This window comes from Apodemus sylvaticus, chromosome 3 (assembly GCF_947179515.1).
Source record: "Apodemus sylvaticus chromosome 3, mApoSyl1.1, whole genome shotgun sequence".
Taxonomy (NCBI): domain Eukaryota; kingdom Metazoa; phylum Chordata; class Mammalia; order Rodentia; family Muridae; genus Apodemus; species Apodemus sylvaticus.
Window position 1 is genome coordinate 149,065,168 of NC_067474.1, and position 21,525 is coordinate 149,086,692.

General features: G+C 51.8%; 1 protein-coding gene across 1 annotated transcript in view; it reads right to left on the reverse strand.

The window, feature by feature from the left end:
* Positions 1-21,013, reverse strand: part of Grhl3 (grainyhead like transcription factor 3) — a 32,020-nt gene extending 11,007 nt beyond the window's left edge. Inside the window, exons 1-8 of the mRNA XM_052175700.1 lie at positions 20,820-21,013; positions 8,028-8,214; positions 5,945-6,006; positions 4,160-4,505; positions 3,836-3,909; positions 3,126-3,279; positions 2,847-2,958; positions 1,719-1,813 (exon numbers count right to left, since the gene is read on the reverse strand). Coding sequence (XP_052031660.1) covers positions 1,719-1,813; positions 2,847-2,958; positions 3,126-3,279; positions 3,836-3,909; positions 4,160-4,505; positions 5,945-6,006; positions 8,028-8,214; positions 20,820-20,836 — 1,047 coding nt within the window. The 5' untranslated portion in view covers positions 20,837-21,013. The remainder of the gene's footprint in view (positions 1-1,718; positions 1,814-2,846; positions 2,959-3,125; positions 3,280-3,835; positions 3,910-4,159; positions 4,506-5,944; positions 6,007-8,027; positions 8,215-20,819) is intronic.
* Positions 21,014-21,525: the final 512 nt, after the last annotated feature.

The window sequence follows — 21,525 nt, forward strand, 5'->3', positions numbered from 1 at the left end:
GGTCCTGCAGGCGTGCATCAGTACCTGCTTCCTTTCACAGTTGGGAGGGGGTGCAGCTGGAGCCAGGCTGGTGTCCCCCTTCTAGCTCACTGGGGTCACCCCACCCGGGGAGGGTACTAAGGATCCTTTGAGGTCTGTAGGTCTGAAGGTTTATTTCTCTGCAGCTTGGAGCAAGTTAGGGGGACACAGCTTCCCTGCTGACCCAGGCACACAGGAGGCGACACTTCACACTGAGGACCAATTAAAGCCAGCATGGGATTCCAGTTCTTGCCATTCAGTAGTCCTGTGCCAGTTGTGGCCAGAGGCTACCGAGGTTATCTCTATTCTACAGCTATGGAGGCTCAGCGGAGACAGAACTGATGTGGCCCATTCCCTAGGGAGTCAGCGTGGACCTGGTCCTCCTAATCTGCCGTGGGAAGTTTGCCAGCTTGTGGCTAGGACAGATGCTATGGGCTTCCTCAGACCCTGTTTGTTTTATCTGCAGATGGGGACGGGTAAATGTGGGGCTGAAAGAGTTCACACTTCTTGTCAATCAGGGATGCTGGAGATTCTGGTGATGGTTTGGTTCAAAGTCTACAGACAGTCTGTGTTTTCTCAGGCCTGTCTCAGCCCTGGCAGGCTCAGGGTCAGATTCTACTGCCCCAGTCTGGGACTTGTCTCTGGGACATTTCCCCTTAGAAACAATCTTGACCTGAAAAGTGGGGCTGGGGGGATGGTCGGGGAGAGCATCTCCACAGACCCCCTGGTCACAGGCTTTGTGGGAGCTCCGCTCAACCGACCCAGCTATGAGGCAGCCTCCGCCAGCTCCCAGCTAGTGCTGAGACCCAGGCCTGAGGGCATAACAGCTGTGAGAAAAAGCCCCACCGAAACCCACCTCTCCCTTCCCATGAAACTCTCCCACTTCCCTGGCCCACCCCTCCCTTTCCAAGAAACTCTCCCACCTCCCATGACTGGCAGGCTGCTCCTCCAGCCCCTAGCTCTGTTTAAATAACAACCATGTCAGTTGGGCCTCCCCCCCCCCCGCCCCCATATCTTCTCTATGTCCCTCCAGGGATGCAGGGGTCCACAGATGCCTTTGGGATGAGTGGTCCCAGTTTCAGTGGGTGTGGTGGAGCCTGTCCAGGGTATGGAAGGACTGACTGGAGAGAGGTCACCCAACCCCTAAGGGCCAAGCTGGTGCTATTTCCACAAGATGGAGAATCTGTAAATGCCCAGCTGGTGATGGGCTCTGGCACCTGGGTAGGGAGAATGCTCGGGGTTCGGGGTTCGGGCTCCCTCTCCTTGGCTTCTCCCTTCCCCAACCCCATGGCCTCCCTCCCCATGGCCTCGTTCTAGCCTCTTAGATGTGGCAATAGGAGGTCACCACAGCCCACGGCATCTAAGAAGCCAGTGCCTGGGAACCAAGCCCTCTCCTGCTACTTCTGAGCCTGTGTCAGCCTGCAGCCAGGAGCTTTGAGCCCCTTGCAGTGAGGCTCAGTTATCCGAAGGATAGGGATGCTGATATCTGCCAATCACCCCATCTCCATGACAACCAGTCAGTTGGGGCTATACTTTAACACAGTGACATGGCTTCTGAGGGGAACGGTTGGGTACAGCCCAGCTTGTCAGCCCAGAGCCTGTGCCTCTGATGCCTATGAATGCAACCACCTGGGTGCCACCACCCTTGGTTCCCTCAAGCCGTTCCCAGGCACGGTCGCCCCGCCCAAGCCCACACTCACTTTGGCTTCCTCGTTGACATTCCACACAAAGGACAGCGCGTTATAGGCCACCTCCTCGATGTGCTGGACCGTGTTGAAGTTTTCTTTACAGTCCGCTGGAAGTATAGGAGACCAGAGTGAGGTCAGTGGGAAAGAGACATGCATTCCAGGCAAGGACAGGCATGCCAACCCCCAAGATATGGTTCAGAGGTTATCCTAGAAGTGTGACAGATGGTCGCTGAGGTAATTGAGCAACGAACGTGTAGCAAGGGGTATGCAGTGGGGCAGCAGGTGTAGGAGCAGGGATCCTGGCAGCTGTCATTAGTGCAGTACTGGTACAGGGCAAACCTCAGTGAATGCTCCCAACCCTCTGAATAGTCGGTTTACATAGGAGGAGAGTAGAGCTCAGAGACGCTGGGTTTTTCACCCAAAGTCACACAGCAAATGAAAGGCAGAGCAAGGAGCACCCTATTTGGCTCTTAAGCCTAGTCTCCTAATTGCTCCACCGTTCAGCCTCTCAGCCAAGCCCTTGAGCGGTCCCAACCTGCACACAGCCAGGCAGCTGGCCACCTGATGTTTGACAGCTGGATAAACTGAGGAATAGGGAGGGGAGGGGGCATAACTCATACAGGCAGACAGGAAAAGATGGAGGCAGAACTTGGGCTGGGTCTCTAACTGGTTGGGGTGGTCCAGGGACAAGATGGCCCAGGCACACGCCCCCTCTCCCCTGCTTTTTATTTTATTTTATTATTTTTTTTTTTAAAAGACAGGGTCTTGTGTAGCCCAGGCTGGCTTTAAACTCTGTGTACTCAAGATGACCTAAACTGATGCTCCTGCCTCCACTCCCAAGGGCAGAAATGACAAGTCTGTGCCACCATGCCAGTTTTACAAAGTGCTGGGGACACAGCCCAGGGCTTCCTGCATCTGACTGTATCATCTGACCTCCGAGTTCGGTTCCATGCTGAACCCCATGGTGGACGGCACCATGTGTCCCTTTTTCTCACACTGCCAGGGCCCCAAGCCCCGTCTCATCCCCATGGCTGCTGGTTCCATCAGCAGATGTAATCTCCTGCCCTGAACCCTGCTGGGTTTGACCTGGGGTAGGAGAGGGAAGGGGTGAGGGAGGAGAGGCACAGGCTTCACTCTCACCGACGTCGATGACGCGCTGCTTGGCGGTGGGTTGCCGGGAATGCCAGTGTCTCCAGAAGCGAAGCTGCTCTACGGGGACCTTGTCGTTATCGAATACAACCATCACCACGCTCTGTAAGTACAGCGGCCATGTCATCCCGGTCTGGAGGCCCGAGCACCAGGCTCCCAGAGAGAGCATGGCCCGGCTGCTCCGCTTTACCCTCCTCCTGCCTCCCCTCAAGTGACAAGAGTTCCCCAGAATGCGTACCAGTGACGCCCTCCCCAAGCTGCCCCACACACCTTGACTTTGCTGGAGGACAGAGCGAGGCCTTTCCCTCCCGCTGGTGTGCGTAGGGTGACCGGGTAGAACTGTCCCTTGTTGAGGTAGGCCATGGGTGACTCCCCTGCTTTGGTGTGAATGGCTTTGGGGGAGCCCAGGGTATATTCAAAGTCGCTGTGGGGAGTGAGAGGATGGTGAGACAGGCTCTGGGTGGAGGTGTCCTGGGAGCATGGGGGAAGGGTCTGGGTGTGAGGTGGACTTGCTGTGTGACCTAAGTCATTCTCCTGACCTGGCATGGTCTCTGTTGAATCCTGTTCTAACTGAGCAAAGGAGTCTAAAGAAAACCAGGCAGAATCCAGAGTAGGGGCAAAGCCATGGGATGGGGTGGGGGGACTCAAGACAATTTAACCTCAGTTTTCCTTTTTTAGAGAGTCTAGGAGGGTTGAGAGATGATCTGACTATGTAACCCAGACTGGCTAGGAGCTCAGTATATAGTCCAAGCTGGCCTCAGACTCACTGCAAAGCTCACACTGACCCCAAACTCACAGCGATCCCCCTGTTTCCACCGCTCAAGGACTGATCTTACAGGTCTGTGTGTTTCTAACGGTGCTGAGCCCACAGCCCCAGTTGCTGCCCAGGAACAGGCTGTGGATTCTGCTGTGTTCTAGGGTTACTGTGGAGCTCTATATATCAGCCTCCTGCTCCAAGGTCCTAGGAAAAACCAAGTTACCTCTTGAGGCTTGGATAATCCTCCGGACATGGGGGTTCTGGGGATGTCTTCAGGATATCAGGGAAAAGCAGCGACTGTAGAGAACAGCAAACAGGAGAATAAGTGGCCATGTTCGGGCTGTAGGGGGCTCAGCCCAGGGCTGCACACACGGCCGCACAGGCTGTGCAGCGTAAACTTGGACGGCAATCCATGGCAGCCCTGCCTTAGGTCTAGAACTTTCTCACATTCATGGCAAAGCTCTGACCTTCGTACTGTCTTTTCTCCTTCTGGGCACGCATACACATATCCAGGGCTGTTGGGAGGGGCTCGGGGACAGACTCTCACCTCCTGTGGGTCATCTTTGAAGGTGCTGTCTGGTTGCCAGCGCTGTGTGGGTGGAACCCCATGAATGCTCTCAAATAATGAGTTGAGGGAGCCGTTGTCGTACATGTCGCTGGTGGGCAAGAGGTAGCTGTCCATGGAGCTGGCTTCCAGCTTACTTGGACCCGGGGGGACGGTATTGGTCTTGCCGGGGGTGGGTAGAGCCCCCTCCAAGCCTAGCAGGTTGTTCTTCTTGAGTTGGTCTGCGTAGTCTGGGCTTCCAGACACGCTCTCTGTCAAAAATTTCATGAGGTGCGTGGGGCTCTCAAGGGGGGCAAGATCCGACTCATAGTCCATGCTGTGGTAGTACCTGGGGGAGAGACCGTTAAAGTGAGCATGCTCTATCTCTCTAGGCTGGACTGATGGTGATCCTGTGTAAGATTTAGGCCCTCCCAGTGTGCTGTGAGAAGCTAGACTCTAAACAGGACTCTGCAGGAGGCCAGTTGGCCATGGTGACAAGAGGGGGAGAGGGTAAGAAATGGTAATTCACCCAGGCCCTGGGCTGAGGGGACAACCTGCATTAGCTGTTATAGGGCTAGTTAACTCAGAACACTGAAAGTTTAAGCATTTGTTTCTGAGCCAAATGTCCCTGTGCCAGAATGTCTTCACTTCAAAACATCTGGACTGAGACATTCAGTGGGGTGTGTCTGGGAGGTGGGAGACAGTGGCTATGTGTTCAGAAAAAGGTCAGCAAATGAAGATACTCCAAACTGCTCAGGGAGCGGGTATAGTACTACACAAAAGGTCTTACTTCTTATTTTATATACAGCTGTAGAATTTGACTATTTTGTAAGAATCAGGCATTGCGCTTGTGACTAGAAGTCACTGAACTGTAGAGTTCATTTCAGAGAGGCCCATGCACCCCGAACCCTACTCCATCAGTGCAGAGGAGGACCCCGGCCAGCTTCTGGGTCATGGAGAGCTGCAATGACCCTAGACATTTGGAGCTTTCTAGAAGCCACTAGTGAGCCATATACAGTGACTTCTGTGAAGTCCCGTTTCCTAGGAGAGAGGAAGTGCAGAAAGACGGGCACCTAGGTGACCCCTTGGAGGAGGGGTTGGACATTGGACCAAAAAGCCACCTCTTAGGCTTTCCTGCTCCTGTGGCTTTGAAATGTGTGTGCAGTAAATGTCAACCCAAATGATATGAGCAACTGGGATCTGCGTGTGTGTGTGTGTGTGTGTGTGTGTGTACGCGTGCATTCAAGCACAGCTTTATTATAACTTAGCAAAACTCTTCTTTTGATATCATTAGGGTTTTTTTTCCTTTGTTGTTGTTGTTTTGGAGATGGGATCTCTTGTAGCCCAGGCTAGCCTCAAATTCAGCTGAGGATGACCTTGAACTCCTGATGTTCCTGCCTCTACCTCTCAAATGCTGAGATGATCGGCATGCAGGCATGCACTAGCATACCTGGGTTCGGTGTGGTGCTTCGAAACCCAGGGCCTCATGCTTGATAGGCAAGCTCTCTACCGACTGAGCTATACCTCCAGCTGGGTATCAGTTGTTCTGAAACCTCCCTATTGCACCAGCAGAAAGATAAGTAGAATCCAGGCTGAGTTGTACAGACTGTTTGCTTCTGATCTTAAAGGAAGTTAAAATACAGGAGTGCTAAGAAGTACTATGGGTTCCAGCGCCACACCCCTTCTGCTTAGCAGGCGGGCCCACCAGCATTCAGGGGTCCCCAGCGGAGCAGGGAAGGAGGTAAGGGTCTTGAGAGAGAGAGAGAGAGATGGCCTTGAGTAGCTTACTTCTTTCCTTGGTCATTCCGGCCACCAGTGCTGGAGGACAGTATCCGCTTTTCCTTGGGACCCTGGGAGGAGAAGAGGGACAGGCTGATGGGTGGCTCTGGCTAGGCCTGGTTATCCGGACCCTCCCACCCTCCAGAGCCTGAGGCCAGGCCCTGGCACGCTTGGGAGGAAAGTGAGTGATTCAAGCTGGCAGGTGCTCTGGCCGCCACAGAGACGGAGACGGAGATGGAGACGGAGACCCAGGTTACAGGCTGGACAGCACCTCACTGTGCTTTCTAGTCGAGAGTCTGCTAGTGGGCGTCAGGCTAGCCTGTCTGACTTGTTTCACCACTTAAAAGTGCTGTGTGACACTGGCTAAATGACTGCATTTCTCTGAGCCCCAATTCCTTCAAATGTTAAATAGGGGATTATAGCTCCCTCTTCAAGGAAAGTCTAAAGCTATAGATTAAAAACAAAACCAAAAAGAGCACTTCCTATAAGTGAGACCTTGTACGAAATGCTTCTTATTTAATGTCCCTCATTACCCTGAATTTCTATTACTATCACTACTATGACCTAAGTAGGGAGAGCAAGGGTCAGAGACTCCGCTTCAAGGAGTGTAGACTCCAGATTTCATTTCTACATAGATTCTAAGTCCATTTCTCAGTTCCCTTCTGAGATCAACCATATATTGGCTGTGTGTCCTTGGGCAAGGCACTACACACCTCTGGACCTCATATTAGCCTCAAAGAGAACTGTTGGTACACAGAGCAGGATGGAGGGGGAGAGGCACCGCCCTGAAAGTTACCTCTTGCATGGGTTTTATTTTACAATCTAGCCTCACCCTGTGAACTCCAAGCTGAGACTTGAAGATGGATGAAGAATTCTGGCTTCCATCATGACCGTGAGCTGGAGTAGCCCATCAAATTCCATCCTGTTGGCCTGAGCTAGACAGGATCCAGAGACTGCTAGTAGACAGCAGGCAGGGGGGGCCAAGCTCTCCTGGGATGAGGACCAGAGACAGCCTGGGGCCTTCTCTGTCAGGAACTGTACATCTTGGTCTCTCTGGACCTCTGAAGTCATGCAGAGAATTCACTTGCTTTCTCACGTTAGGGTGGACAAACACCCCTGCCTCTGACCCCCTCCACAGGCTTTGAATGTTCACCTTCAGGGACCACTATTTCAACAAATCCAGGCAGATTTATTGGAGCAATCCCCCAGGGCCAGACAGCTTTGCTCGCTATGGAAATTCAGATACTCACACAGGCAGGGCTGCCCTGCCCAGAGCTCTGGGTTAGCAAAACTGCTGAGGCCTCATGGATGCTCCATGATGAAGCAAGCCGCAATCTATTAGTAATGTCTGGCATAGGCAGAGGCACTGCATGGGGTGGTGGTGGTGCGTTTTGAGTTCATATCCATGACTGATAAACTGATTGAGAGGTGAAAGCACCCAATGCCCATCCACGCCTGAGAACCAACAGTCCCCAGAGTCAAAGCCAAGACCCAGAAATAGGGAGGAGAAAAGGTAGCCTGATGGCAGAGGCTGGGGGGAGAGGAAGACACTAGGGAAAAGGAGAGGTCGGTTGCAGTTGGTGGGATTAGAACAGTGGGTGGGGATAGCAGGAGGCTAGGATGACCCAAGGGACAGGGCAGAAAGGGTGGCTGCTGGGGACGACGGAGATGCAGTGTGCTTGGCCAAGCCAGGAATCCTCTCAAGCAGTGTGTGCTGCACACCAGGTGGCGGGTTGTGCGGGTGCTGGGACTTCAGCCATGTCATGAAGTGCGGCCACTCTCCAGGAGCCATCTTGTAGGGCGACGGCAATGTGTGGGCACACAGTGTTTTGAAGGAGAGGGGTGGCAGGGAGGGTGGAGGGGAAGGATCTGGTGATACAGAAATGAGACCCAGGAGACCCTCTGGACTCACCGCGTCATGAGAAAACGAGGGTACATTTGAGCTGAGGCCCAGGCTGAGAGTAGTAGGGTTTAGTCAGGAAAACAGGAAGGGCATGTGCAAAGGCCCTGGGTGGAGGGGCTGCTGAGCCTCGAGGCCTGGCAGCGGAGACACACTTAGCAGCCATGTACTCGGTCCGAGGGGCGAGCTTACCATATAGTAGTCGTAGAGAAAGCTCAGAGCGGCCACGCTCTCCTCGTCCCCGTTGACTCTCATCATGGCCTTGGTGGCGGCTGTCAAAGGGTTCTCCAGGTACGTCTTCCAGGCCTCATCCTCATTGCTGTAGGGAAACTTCTGGAAGCTAACGGGGTCATTCTTCAGCAGCCGCACAGACCTGAAACTACAGGCAGATCAGGAGGGTCACTTGGGTGACCTGGTAAAGGTCAGAGATCTGGTAAAGGGCCGGCCACACAAGTATGAAGAGTTGACTTTAGTCCTCAGGTAAGAGTACGCCCGCCCGGCTAGTAGTATGGTCTTGCGATCCCAGTGCTGAGGAGGCAGAGACAGGGAGGTCCCTGTGACTCCCTAGTGGGTGTGGTCTAGCCTAGATGGTGAGTTCCAGGTGAGTACCTCAAAAACTGTGAAATGGAGAGCAGCTGAGGAACAACAGGTAAGGGTGTCATCTGGCCTTTACATACGTGTACACACATGTATGTACACATATGCACATGTATCCACATAGATACATGCACCTGCACACATACACATACATGTCTACATACATGCATATTATATATATGCATGCATGTGTGCAAGCACACATACATGAATAAGAAGTGTCTCTTTTAGGCTCAGAGGAAGATCCCCAGGACACAGCTCCTGCCATTGAGAGGAATTCAGAGATGCCAGCCCTAGGAATGGGAGGGTTTTTTTTTCCCCTCTGCCTCTTGAGACAAAGGAAGGAATCAGATCCAGTCACTGCCAGATGTTGCCACGCAGAAGCCGCGGGCCTGGGCCTGAACCTTTATCACCAGCACAAGGACCATAGGGTTGGCCAAATCTCAGAAGGGCCCTGAGAAAAGCCCACAGACGGCTGCTGTGACACTTACTGTCCACAGGGAACCATGGCAACAGTCTCTAGAAAAAATGAAACTTCCAGACAGTACACCATACCTACCGGGGTTTTCTAGAGACCACGAAAAGCACAGAGACCTGCACATTATCAAATTCAAGGGAAAATGCAGCGAAAGACAGGCTATCAGAGCCAGAGAGCCGGAGTGCAGAGACTGGCCCTGGGAAGTGGTGTTGTTGGATTGATATGTATTCTAGGTCCCGGAGTGGCCAGGCAGCAGCAGCGAAGATAAATCGAGGCATTGTACCCTTGCCTGGCAGGGGCTCAGAGAAAGGACAGAGGCAAACAGGATAAAGATAATGGTGATTGCAAAATTAGCCTCTAGCAGGGGAGGTGCAAACCTACAATCTCAATACTCAGGAGGCTAAGGCAGGAGGATTGCCAATTCCAGGGCAGCCTGAGCTACCGAGCAAGACCCTCTTTCCAAAAACAAAAACCAATGACATATTATCTTTGCTCTGCCCTGGATCTGTTTTGGGCACTGAGCCTATAAGTACAGTCCACAATTTGTCAAGGAAACAAAAGCTTAGAGGTGGCGGAGGAGCCTCCTAGGGTCCCCACACTGAGTGGTCTCACACTCCCACACTCCAACCCGGGAGGAAGATGTGGCCTGCAAAGCTCTTGTGATTATTTTAGGATAAGGGGCACATGGAAGAGGTAGTGAGGGAGAAAATGGCTGCCCAACTCAAAGATAAAGTGCGGAGGTCCCCACTCTGCTGGCATCCCAGAGCTTCCCTGTCTATACGGGTCACACGGGTCTGACTGATGCACCATGCTAGGGTCACAGGAACTGCATCTGGACTGTCCCCACTCAGCTCTGCCCCTTACTATCCAGGGATGACCTTGTCTCCCCTGTACAGCTGTAGAGACTCGAGAGTTGGAGCAGAAAAGAAAATGCCTATGATCAACTAGCCAGTCAACTACCCCATCAAGATTATTACTATTTCAAGAGGGCTTCCTGTAACCCAGGTTGGCCTGAAACTTACTAGGTAGCTGGGAGTGACCTTCAATTTCTAATCCCCCTTTATTTATTACCGCCTAAGTGCTGGGATTGCCGGTATGCACCGCCACACCTGGCTTCTGTGGCACTGGGGACCGAACCCAGGGCCGTGTGCATGGAAGGCAAACGGCCTACTAACTGAGCTACACGCCCGGCCCTCAGCCAGGATTTCACCTCAGGCTTATCTAGCTCCCAAGCCATGAGCTGTCCACTAGGCTCACTGTTCTGTCCTGACTTGAGTCTTTTCCAGAGTGGGAGGTGGTGAGGAAGTTGCAGGCACTGGGCCAGAGTGGGAGGTGGGTGGGGACCTCTGAAAGCCACTTGTAGGAAGTGTGCTCCCTGCTGCCTGAGGCTCAGGTGCAGGCTTCCGCTCAGAAGGGAATCATCAGGCAGTAGGGACGACTGGGACAGTTGTGTAGTTTCATCCAGGAACCGTGTCTACCACTCCACTGTCTGCCTTCTCACTGGGCTCTGAGAGGGAGGCAGAAGGAGCTGTCACACAGGAAAGAGAAATGACAGAAACCTTCCTGCTGTAAGGAGCAAGAAGAGTGAACCACACCCCAGTTTCTGTGGCTATAAATCAAGAGGCCGAGACCGGAGGGGTGTGAAGAGGCCCCTCCTCACTGCCTCTGAGCCTGGGGTTAGAGGAACTAAGTGAACAGCCCCTCCTCTGCCAGGCTCCAGGCTAGGCAACTCCCTAACTAAGGTAGCATGGGAAAAGCAGGGGGTGTCTGAGGGACCCCGCCTTCCCTGTTTCCCCTACTGGTCAGCAAGTCCTACCAGGGTTCACAATGCTTCTGCTCTCTGAATACGAGGGAGGATTATGCAGCCTGGGTACCTTGATTCACACTCAATGCTTAGAATTCACACTAAATGCTTAGAACCCCGACTGGCACGAAACAGATGCTTAATGTATGCACACCCTGTTGGCACATAACAAGCGCCTAATGTATGCATACCATACCAATGCTCAAGCTGGCTTAGAGCTAGATGCAGAGAGAGTCAGCTGTGTTACCAGCCTGGTCATACACGTCTGGACTTCTGCCTTGGATCGACTGACTGAGAAATGGCCAGTCTCAGTTTGGTATCCATCTTCCACCATCTTCCAACCCCAATCCCGGAAAACAGGATTTAAAAGACAAGAGAGTCATACCCCAAACAAAAGAACGGGGTTTCCATATGGGGGGTGTTTAGGGGCTATATGCATCTTTAATGCTTCCTTTTGGATCCCCAAATCTGATTCTCTGTTAAACAATCTCCTCAGGTATCTTTGTTTGTTTGTTTGTTTGTTTATGTTTTTTGAGACAGGGTTTCTCTGTGTAGCCCTGGCTGTCCTGGAACTCACTCTGTAGACCAGGCTGGCCTCGAACTCAGAAATCCACCTGCCTCTGCCTCCCAAGTGCTGGGATTAAAGGCCTGCATTGCCACTGCCCGGCTCCCCTCAGGGATCTTAAGCATCTACCACAGGCAGACTCTGTGCCAGCAGTTTCTGGGTGGCACCTCACCTGTCGCACACTGTAGCCCTGAGACACAGATGTGTCCCCCTTTTACAAGAGGGGGAAACTGAGACTCAAACTATCACCATTTACTAAGGGCCACTAGGCCAGGAAGTTTGGGTGGCTCAACTTGAACTCAGACCGCTTAGACTCCAAGTATCAGCTCTGAATCCCCTGATCACCTTTCTAGATGCCTTTCCTAGTCTGGAAATTTCCCTCCTCTGGAATACACAGAACCTGTTCTTTGCAAGGCAAAGAGGAATTTCCCACCCACACAGGCTGGTGGCATGGACAGCTGAGGCAGGGACAGGAGGGGTTTCTGGGGAGGAGTTGAGAGCCCAGGAGTCCCTACGCTCGTGCCCAGGGGTTCCGGAGCTTTTGCTCGGGGGCTCTGGAGCTTTTGCTACCGGTTCTTGTCATGCTTTAAGGCTAAGCATTTAGCTTCTTGGAAGTCTTGACTGTGCATAAAAGTCAGCAGAGTTCTGGGACAAATCCTGAAATCAGGACCTGGGGTCTGTGTTCTTTGAAAAACTCAGGCAGGGCTCAGTGGGTGAAGCAGAGTGAACGGCCCAGGAGCTACTACTACAGGCTCAATGGAAAGGGATTCCGAGAAGGAATTTGGCCTATTCACGAAAGATGACAGCTTAGCACAAAGGGGGTGACCCCATCCTGTCAGGTCACCTTCCCTAGGTTCTGCCCAGGTCCCCAGCTGGTGTGTGTCCCTGACTAAGACAGAACCCCTGGGCCGACAGAACGTGGGAGGAGAGCAGGAGAGCTAGTTGGGAAAGGACTGGGCCTCGGGCCACATGTGTGATGACCTCAGATCCCAGTCAGACCACAGCACGGAGAGCCCAGTGCATCATGGGAAGAAGTAACACAAGCTCACAAGTTAGGAAGCTGTGTGTTTTTGAGGCCCTTGGCTTTCTTAGCTGGCTTCCCCATCTGTTAAATGGATCGACTGAATGTTTCTCACGTGCCAATCAAGGGTTCTTCTAGGCCCTGGGAAACCAGCCAAGTCCAAGGAGATAAGGCTCGGCTCCCAGGGAACTTTCTGTCTAATTGGAGCAGACAGACCATAAACACACCGGGGAGTTAATTTTAGTTTCTGATAAGTGCTGGGAAGAATATTAATGAGAACACAGTACCATCACACAGTCACCAGGGGTGGCTACTTTAAGGCAGAGTTAATCTCTCCTGGGTTGTTAGGGGAATTACATGCATTAACATAAGAAATGTGCTTATGAGCCTGCCAGTAATAATGGCGCTGTAAATAGGCTGCCATCATCACCATCATCATCATCATCACCATCACCACCATCATCACCATCATCATCCTCCCATCACTCCAGAATGAGAGTAAAGGGGAGACTCTGCCTGAGGTCCCTGGATGATCACAACCCCCCAAGCCTTGGGCTGTGGACAGGCTCTAGTCAAAAGACAAGGGAGACAGTGTAATAACCCCCTGCCTTGACTTTCACAGTCCTTATCTGATGGAGTCTCCCGACACACATAGAGGTTATTAGTCCTACTTTAAAGACCCTGGAATAGACAGTGGAGACAGGAGGTGAATCTGGCCTGGGAATTTCATGATAAGTCACCTTTACACCAAAGGATGGAGGAGAAAATCCAGGGCCCAAGGAGCCCTCGTGGTAGTCCATGTCACTGCAGCAAATACTTCTCAAGTGACTGCCATGGTCTAGCCCCTGTCCTAGGGACAGTAAGGCAGGATTGTCCTTGTCATCAAGGAGGTTGAAGACAGATGTGACCTTCTCTTCAGACAGACAACTAATACCAAATAGGTCATGAGAGTGAAGAAGCCAGAGGCCCTGTGAGCAGCCTTAGCCCTGGAGAGCTACAGGTGGGTGTTTATTGAGAAAGAGATGGAGAGAGATGGGTGGGAAGGCCTGAGACCTTCCAACTGAGAGCCAAGATCAAAAGTGTCAGCTCGGGCCTGGCCTACTGTGTGCTGGGTGTGAGGCGGGTGCTTTGCATGCATTGTCCTGATTCAGGGAAGGCCAGCTGACTGAGGAGGAACCTCAAGTCCAGGATTTGACAATCTCCTTCATTTGCATAGTATTTTCTTTCTAGCACGTATCTGTCATCCGTCTGTCATATCTGAAGTCCCACAATGTGCCTGTAAGGTAGGGAGGGAAGAGATGACTGTCCCCATTTGATAGCATGAAAAACACCCAAGGATGAGGCTACAGATTTACCTAAGGCCACTGGCTGGTACTGACACATCAGGCCCGGAACTGGGGTTGCCAGCTCATAGAGTCAGGAGCCTTCCCAAAGCTGCTATTCCTCTGCCTTCCAGTGTATCAATATATAGATCTCACAATGTATAGACCTCACAATGTATCAATGTATCAACCTCACAATGTATCAGTGTATAGACCTTACAATGTATCAATGTATCAACCTCACATGTATTAATGTATAGACCTCACAATGTATCAATGTATAGACCTCACAATGTATCAATGTATAGACCTCACAATGTATCAATGTATCAACCTCACATGTATCAATGTATAGACTTCACAATGTATCAATGTATCAACCTCACAATGTATTAATGTATAGACCTCACAATGTATCAATGTAAAGACCTCACAATGTATCAATGTATCAACCTCACAATGTATCAATGTATAAACCTCACAATGTATCAATGTATCAACCTCACATGTATCAATGTATAGACCTTACAATGTATCAACCTCACATGTATCAATGTATAGACCTCACAATGTATCAATGTATTGAGCTCACCAAAGAGTGAGCTGGGAAGCAGATCTGTCACTGTGTAGCAGGGGTGTGTAAATTTCCCAGGGGAGGGAGTGAGGGTGCCCAGGGGAATGGAGCCTTTCCCTGGCATGGGAGGGGTGCAGTATCAGCTGTCTCATGCCCTGTCAGCCTCCTGTCTTGACTCCAGCACATTCCAACCCAGAGGAAGCCAAGAGTGGAGAAGTAAAACTTCATCCAAGCTGTGCTCTGACTCATAGTGGCTGCTGTATTGGGGCTGAACCGCTTCAGATTGCCAGCGAGACTAAGTAGACGCCACCCAGGTTGCTAGTTTAGACTTTCTCATCTCATTTCCCACTATTAGAGTCCTGGCAATTCTGAGCATTGGCAGACCTTAGACATGGTGTTCCAAAGAAGCAGTGTGGTGAGACCTTAAACACAGACCACAGAGCAGGAGTCTCAAAGCATCCTATCCAGCTCTGAGGTCAATAACTGTACACAGTACAGGCATCTCAGTAATACAGTGTTGCATTTAGCAGAGTGGGAGGAAGGCCATTGCTGGCAGCCAGCAGCGGCCAGCCTCACCTACGGCGGTACCTCGCCCGGGATGGATTGGGCAAGCTGGGTTCCAGTTCCCTGAAGCGTAAGGAGGAAGAGTTCCAGGGGCCACCTGAACTGGGTGTGGACACCCAGATACACACCCAGTGGGTGACTTGCCAAACCCAGCTGTGAGCCACCCAGCTTCATCAGCAGTGATCAATCACAGTCACAGTCACCCACAGGGACGGCCTCCACGACTGCTCACAGAGGAAACATTTCTCAGCCAGCCCCACGCAAGGGGTTTCTGAGCATGCCAGGGGTGGGGGTGGGGGTGGGGTAGGGGATTGTTCTTGTGCTTGCCAGTGGACCATTTGGTTTTCCAGCTGCATATATTGTAAAATGTGCCCTGCCACATGAACCAGGGGGTCTCTGGGGATGCTCTCAATTGGAGGTGGAACCTGACTGTGTGGGGGGCCCCAGTAGGAAGGAGGTGGAACACGTATCCCAGTGCTACACGGAAGGTTCCAGCCTTGGTACTTGCTACTTCCTAGCTGTGTGACTCTCAAGTGTGTCACCTGTCACCTCTGTGCCTTTGTGGGAAGATGAAAGTGAGAATCTAAGAAAGAATGATAGGGGTCATTCATTCAGGGATCACTAAGCACCAAGTACCCGCTAAATAACCTCTACTCACGGCTTTCATTTTTACCTCCATCTGTGGCGTGTCACTTGCAACAGGATAACATATGTCAAGTGCTAGCTAGTATGTAAGCACACAAACTTTTGTTCCACTGTTATCACTCTGAACGCTGGCTTCGAGTGATCGGCTCAGCCAATGGCATGGTTAAGAGCCTCACTTTCTCCCTGTCTTGTCAAACGGGGCCATCTCTTCCCTGCCTTAGCTCGGCACTAAATGGCTAGAGCCCAGGCAGCCTCCGCCTCTGGATCTAGGTGGGCAGGCTGATGGTGGACAGACTCCAGATAACACTGTTAGCTGCATCTGAGTTAATTACATGTCGTTTCCTAATTATACCAGAAACTTGCTTTCTGCCCTTTGGAAACTGCCCCCCCGCCCCTGTGTGGGAATTCTTCTTTTATGCCCTAGTCCCTTGGCTGCTTGTCTGACTTCCCCCCTCCTTTCTCTATTGAGCTCTTCCTCTCAGAGAACTGCCTCTCTTCAGTTATGCATTGATGAGTTTGCATTAGCAGTCCCCGAGGGTCACTCTGTGAGGGATGGTGCATGCGGAGACGGGGACACAAAGCTGCGTCTGTCCTCTGAGTCTATCCTCCACTGTCCCCAGTTCTTGGTGGCTCCCTGAGAAGGCACTAGGGAGTAACTCTTCACATGTATACATGTGTATATCCGTGTGCATATGAGTGTGTGTGCATACACATGTGTATATGCACGCCTGCTGTGCAATATCATGCGTGGTCAGAGGGCGATGGAAGGCGTTCGCTTCTTCCACCCTTTGTGTGAATCGAACTCAGGCCGGTCAGGCGATCCCTGCCTTAGAAGTTAGCTATCGGAGGAGGCAGACGGAATAGAGGGGGAGGGGAGTTAAGACAAGAGAAAAGAGGTGAATGGGCAACACAACCAGCCCCCACCCCTCCTCACCTGCACCTATGGCCTGAGAAGTGGGTGGGGATTCTTATTGTTCCTTTTATACAGGCAAACGCAGATCTGAAGCGCTTGGGGGAAAGTCACCGACCTGCTCTGCGCTCTGTGAATAGTCTGGGCTTTAACGCAGGTGTGAACCTGCAGGGGGGCAGGAGGGCTCTGGGTCAGCTGACTCAGCCATGACACAGCAGGTCAGAGGCTGACCTAGGAACCTTCTTTCCCCATCCTCTACTTAGTCTCCTAGGCCAGCGGTTTTAAAACTTGAACAAATGTCAGAAACACCTGGAAGGCCTGTTAAAACAAAGAATGGCCAGCTCCGCCCCCAGAGTTTCTGATTCAGTCTAGGGCAGGGCTCAGAATTTGCATATCCAAGTTCCCACGTGAGGACCAGCCAGGGACCTCTTTTATTTACTTACTTTTAGTGGTGGGGCTGGGGGTTGAGTTCTGCATCTGTACCTGTCAGGCAAATGCTTTAACTTGAGCTAACCTCCTGCCTCATAGCAGCTACATTTGGAGAATGGTGTTCTGGATGAGCCAATAATAATTCTTTTTTTTTTTTCTTTTTTCTTTTTGGTTTTTCAAGACAGAGTTTCTCTGTGTAGCCCTGGCTGTCCTGGAACTCACTCTGTAGACCAGGCTGGCCTCAAACTCAGAAATCCACCTGCCTCTGTCTCCCAGGCGCTAGGATTAAAGGCGTGTGCCACCACCGCCCGATAATAATTCTTTCTTACAAATAATAACTCTCTTTCCTTGCCTCATTTCAAAAGTTACGCAGGCTCATAAAACTCAAGTATATAAAATGTGTGTCTGGTGTGGTGGTGCGCACCTGTAATCCCAATTCTGAAGAAGCTGAGGCAGGAGGATCATGAGGTGAAAGCCAGTCTGAGCTACGTGAGTTCTGGATAGGTTACACAGAAGCAAGGTCTCTTACACATATACACATAATACATACACACACATGCATGCATAGCAGGGATCTACAGGAAAAACGAAAAGCAGGAAGATGATCTACATCTTGTACCTAATGTCTAGGCTTTGAAACTTTCATCTGGATGGGTCCTGATGAGAGCCCAGCTCTTCCATGAAATCTTAGCTAATCAGTGTCACTTGATATACAGCCATCCCTCTTGGGATTACCAAGACGAAAGAGACGTGCTGATCAAGCGCTTGCCAGAGCATTCAATGTGCAGTCGGGGTCTCAGGGATAGGGGCGAGTGCCCCTCTTTTTGTCTGAACTCAGCACAGGGCATGGAAGTTGGTCAGGACTGCATGGGGATAGCATGCTTCCCAGACCTAGCATACGTGCGCAGCTGCCTCCGTTAACACCCCCTCCCGCGCCCCCTCTTACTCCCGCCCCCGTTCCGCCCCGTTTTACAGCCCAAGCTTAATGAGGGCTTTTAACTTTTCATTCACCAGCCGCGTAACTCTGACTTTTAATAACACACCTCCTGCACGGACAAAAATTTGCTCCTGGCAATCATGGTTTCGACCACAAAACCGCAGCGGGGCGGCGCTCAGAGTTAACTCTTTCAGCGCTGCGGGCCTAGGGGGAGGGGGAGGGCGTTGTGAGCCCTTTAGCCTAGGGCCACCCTCAGTGGCCACTTCCGGTCTCTCTTACCAATGGTAGAGGGTCCGCGCTGTGGGGAAATGCAGAGACCAGGTGTCCGCGGAATGAACCTGCTGTGTATGAAAGGTAGTGAAACCATCCATCCTTCAACAGGTGTCTTGGACTGCCTTATACACAGTAGGACACTTAGAGTCTGAAGAGGCCAATGGTCACCAAGAATCTGGCTCTCAAGAGAGCCACAGTCTCCAGAGTAGATCAGGGCCTGTCCTGTGCCAGACAGCCCACTTAGCCAGGCCTGTGGTGAGCTGTGTGGAGGAGCAGTGTTGGTTTTCTTGGGAAGTCAGAAGCTGGAGCTCCAGGAACCTTTGCAGTCAGCCTCCGCCACAGGGTACTGCTAGGCTGTGGGCTGGAAGCACCCAGGGTGGCTGGCAGAGGTGCCGGGCGCTGGGCCTGACCACATGAAAGGCCAGGTGCTCACCACCCACCAGCTGCCTGGAGCTGGTTTCTGACTTACATGGGCTAGTCTTTCCAGGGCTGCCTCCCAGTGGAGGCCTAGGAATGGGACTGGGGGCCAGGTGGTCCACGGCCAGAGCTCGGGGTTTCCCTGTCAAGTAGGTGTGTTCGAAGTGGACATTTTACTCCTGAGAAAGCCGAGGGTCAGGGAGGGCAGACTCATTCAATTTGATTGGAAGCAGATGCAGACCTGACTTCTCACCACTGCCCTAGGGCTGACAAGTTGTTTATTCTCTGAGGGCTGAAGATGTCTGCTTGGCCTAGTAGGATATTCCAGCCATGGCCGCAGCAAGACCAAGACCAAGGAGGCCACAACAGTATCAGCAGCTCAGAACACACACACACACACACACTCACAGATACTTAGAATATACTTATGCACACCCAGACACACCCATACTCACATACGTGCACACACACACATGCCCACAACATGTACTCTCTCTACACACACACACATACACACACACAGAGGCACTTACACACAAAGACACACCCATACACACATATGTGTATGTATACACACTCACACATGCCCACATGTTCTCTCTCTGTCTCTCTCATACACATTCACAGGCACCCATGAACTCCCATGTTCTAGGAGCAGCTGAGCCCTCAGGGTCCATCATTGTCATCGCAAATGGAAGCTTCAGAGTTGGCCAGCATTCCTCAGCAGGTACAGGCTTTCCTGACGGAGACACCTCTGCTGTCAGCCCAGCCGACTTCACACCCAAACCATTGAGGACACAAACAGAAAACCTGTTCAAGTAAGCCGGCTTCCGCGTACCCCTTAAGGAGAAACCTGAATAGATTCTCTCTGCAGCCTCAGCAACTGTAATTGGCGTGTCAAAGTGTACGGGAGACGTGTCTCAAATATGTGTGTGTGTTCAAAGTATAGAAAAATCAAAAGCAAGAAGCTTCAGAAATGTCCAATCATTAATTTCTCCATGAAGTGAGAAAGGCATTATAGCATGCTCACTACTGGGCTTTAAACAGATCACTGTTATAAAATTGAATCCCGCAGGACTGCACTGATCACAGCCCACAGGCCAGGAGATGCAGGCTGGGGGTAAAGTGACCCAAATCACTCAGGTAATAAGTGCAGGAGTTGGGACTTGAATCCAGGCGCTCACGCTGTGTTTCTGGTTTACTTTAGTTGGGGGTCAACTGACAAAACAGTGTCCTGAGTATCTATTAAAAAAGAAATCTGATGCTTGTAACTATAGCGGTTGGACGGTAGATGTGGCTGGCCAAGCCAGACACGCCCGAGAGTCAGCCAGCACACAGGACCCTGTCTGCAGTTAGGATCTATCAGTTCTTCTTCCTGTAAGTGTTTGAACTCTTAACCTGCTGAGGAAAAGCTCCAAAGAGAGAGACAGAGAAGAGGAAGAAACAACAAAAGGGTCACTGCTAAAGAGAAGAGAAAGAAGTCGCACCTTTCCTGCTTGCCAGCTCCTTGCCCACAACTTAAAGCGACTCACGCCCTCGACTTCTGTCTCCTATATCTGGACCTGAAGCAGAGGCTGTGAGGTCAGCATCAGCCAGGCAGGGATTCTGTATCCCAGATGTGGGCAGGGATGCACCTACCTCCTGCCAGGCAACACAGATGACCTCACCAAAATCTGCTCGTCGGCGGCTTCCCCAGCGTTAGAACTGCCTCTGGATAAAACTGACCACAATTTATTGAACGCAACTTCAGACCCGTCTCTTTGGTAAGCATTTTACAGCTTTCAGCACACTTAAGAACCCTTCAAAGCTCTCTTGTCCCAGTTTTCCAGATGAGGAAAGCGAAGCCCGGATAAATCCAAGGACTTTTTAAGAATGAACAGTGGAGCGGAGACAGGGCCTGGGTTTGAACCTAAGGAAAGTCACTACAGAGCCCAAGTATACAGCCAGTACACTGTCGTAGCCCGGTCGCTTGGGACTGTTCCAACTCAACATAAAGGACCCTTACAGAAACTCAACTCTTTGCCTAAGACAGCTCTGAGAACCACCTCCAACGCGTTCCCTTTGGCAAGAGGAGAGAAAGCTTCCCCAGGGCGGGAGTGTCTCTGATTTCCAAGGCCCCTCCGGAGTATCAAAAAGCGATGCCAAGATTCACGGTTTCAGGCAGCCCGGGTGTTTGCCTTCCTCGAAACTGCTCAGCCCAGAAAGAAAGAAAAAAAAAAAAACTATTTTCCCAGGGAAACAGTCAGCTCTAGATAGAGAGCTGAACGTGCCTCAACACGCCAAGGCAGGATCGTCAGCCCATTCATTCACCCTTACAAATTGCCGTGTGAATCGGGGTGCCGGGCCTCCCTACTTGCTCTTCCCTCTGCAGGAAACCCCCAGCCAGCCTCGGGGTGCGAGGGAGGCCGGGAGGCCGGAGGCCCGGCATCCACGGCTTTCTTTACTCACTCAAGTTCATTCGACATCGTCCGTCTCCGAGGTTCCAGCGATCCGTCTCCGTCTCTCGTTGGCTCGCAGGCGCTGCTGACTGCTTGTCTCTAATTCTCCTCCGACACAGACATTCCCTCCCTGCCCGGGGAAGTGTTTGCTCGACGTCGCGCTTCGGATGTAGAAGATTTTGCTGACAGCGGTCCCCTGCGGCGCTGGCGCTGATTGGCTGGAAGCACAGGTGCCGACTGCAGGTAGACCACAGCAGGTGCAGATGTTAACTTTTGGCCCACCAGCAGGGGCGGAGCTCTGGGGGGCTGACTGGGTGGAGCCGGCCAATTCCTTCTTAGCTGAGGGGGTGAGGGGGTGGGGCCGAGGGAAGAGGGAGGAGACAAACGTTGGGAAGGAATAGGGGAACTAGAGGAAAAATACAGAAATCTCTGTCCATCTCACCGCCCGGATCCCGGATCCCAGAAACATCGCCCCACAGACACCATATCTCTTTACCTTCTTCTCTACCCGGAAAATTTCTGTGAGCCCCCTCTCTTTTCTCCAGAACTTTCCCCTTCGGGGAACAAGCACTACAGGTTCTAGTTTTGTTAGCCAAGTGATTTCTTCTGATTCTCCCAGTAACCAGCTAGGATGGACTCTGTCAACTCTTCCTTACACTCCCAACCCCATGCCCTTTACAGGAGAGCGAAGAAAATTAGGTTGGAGAGACAGGGTG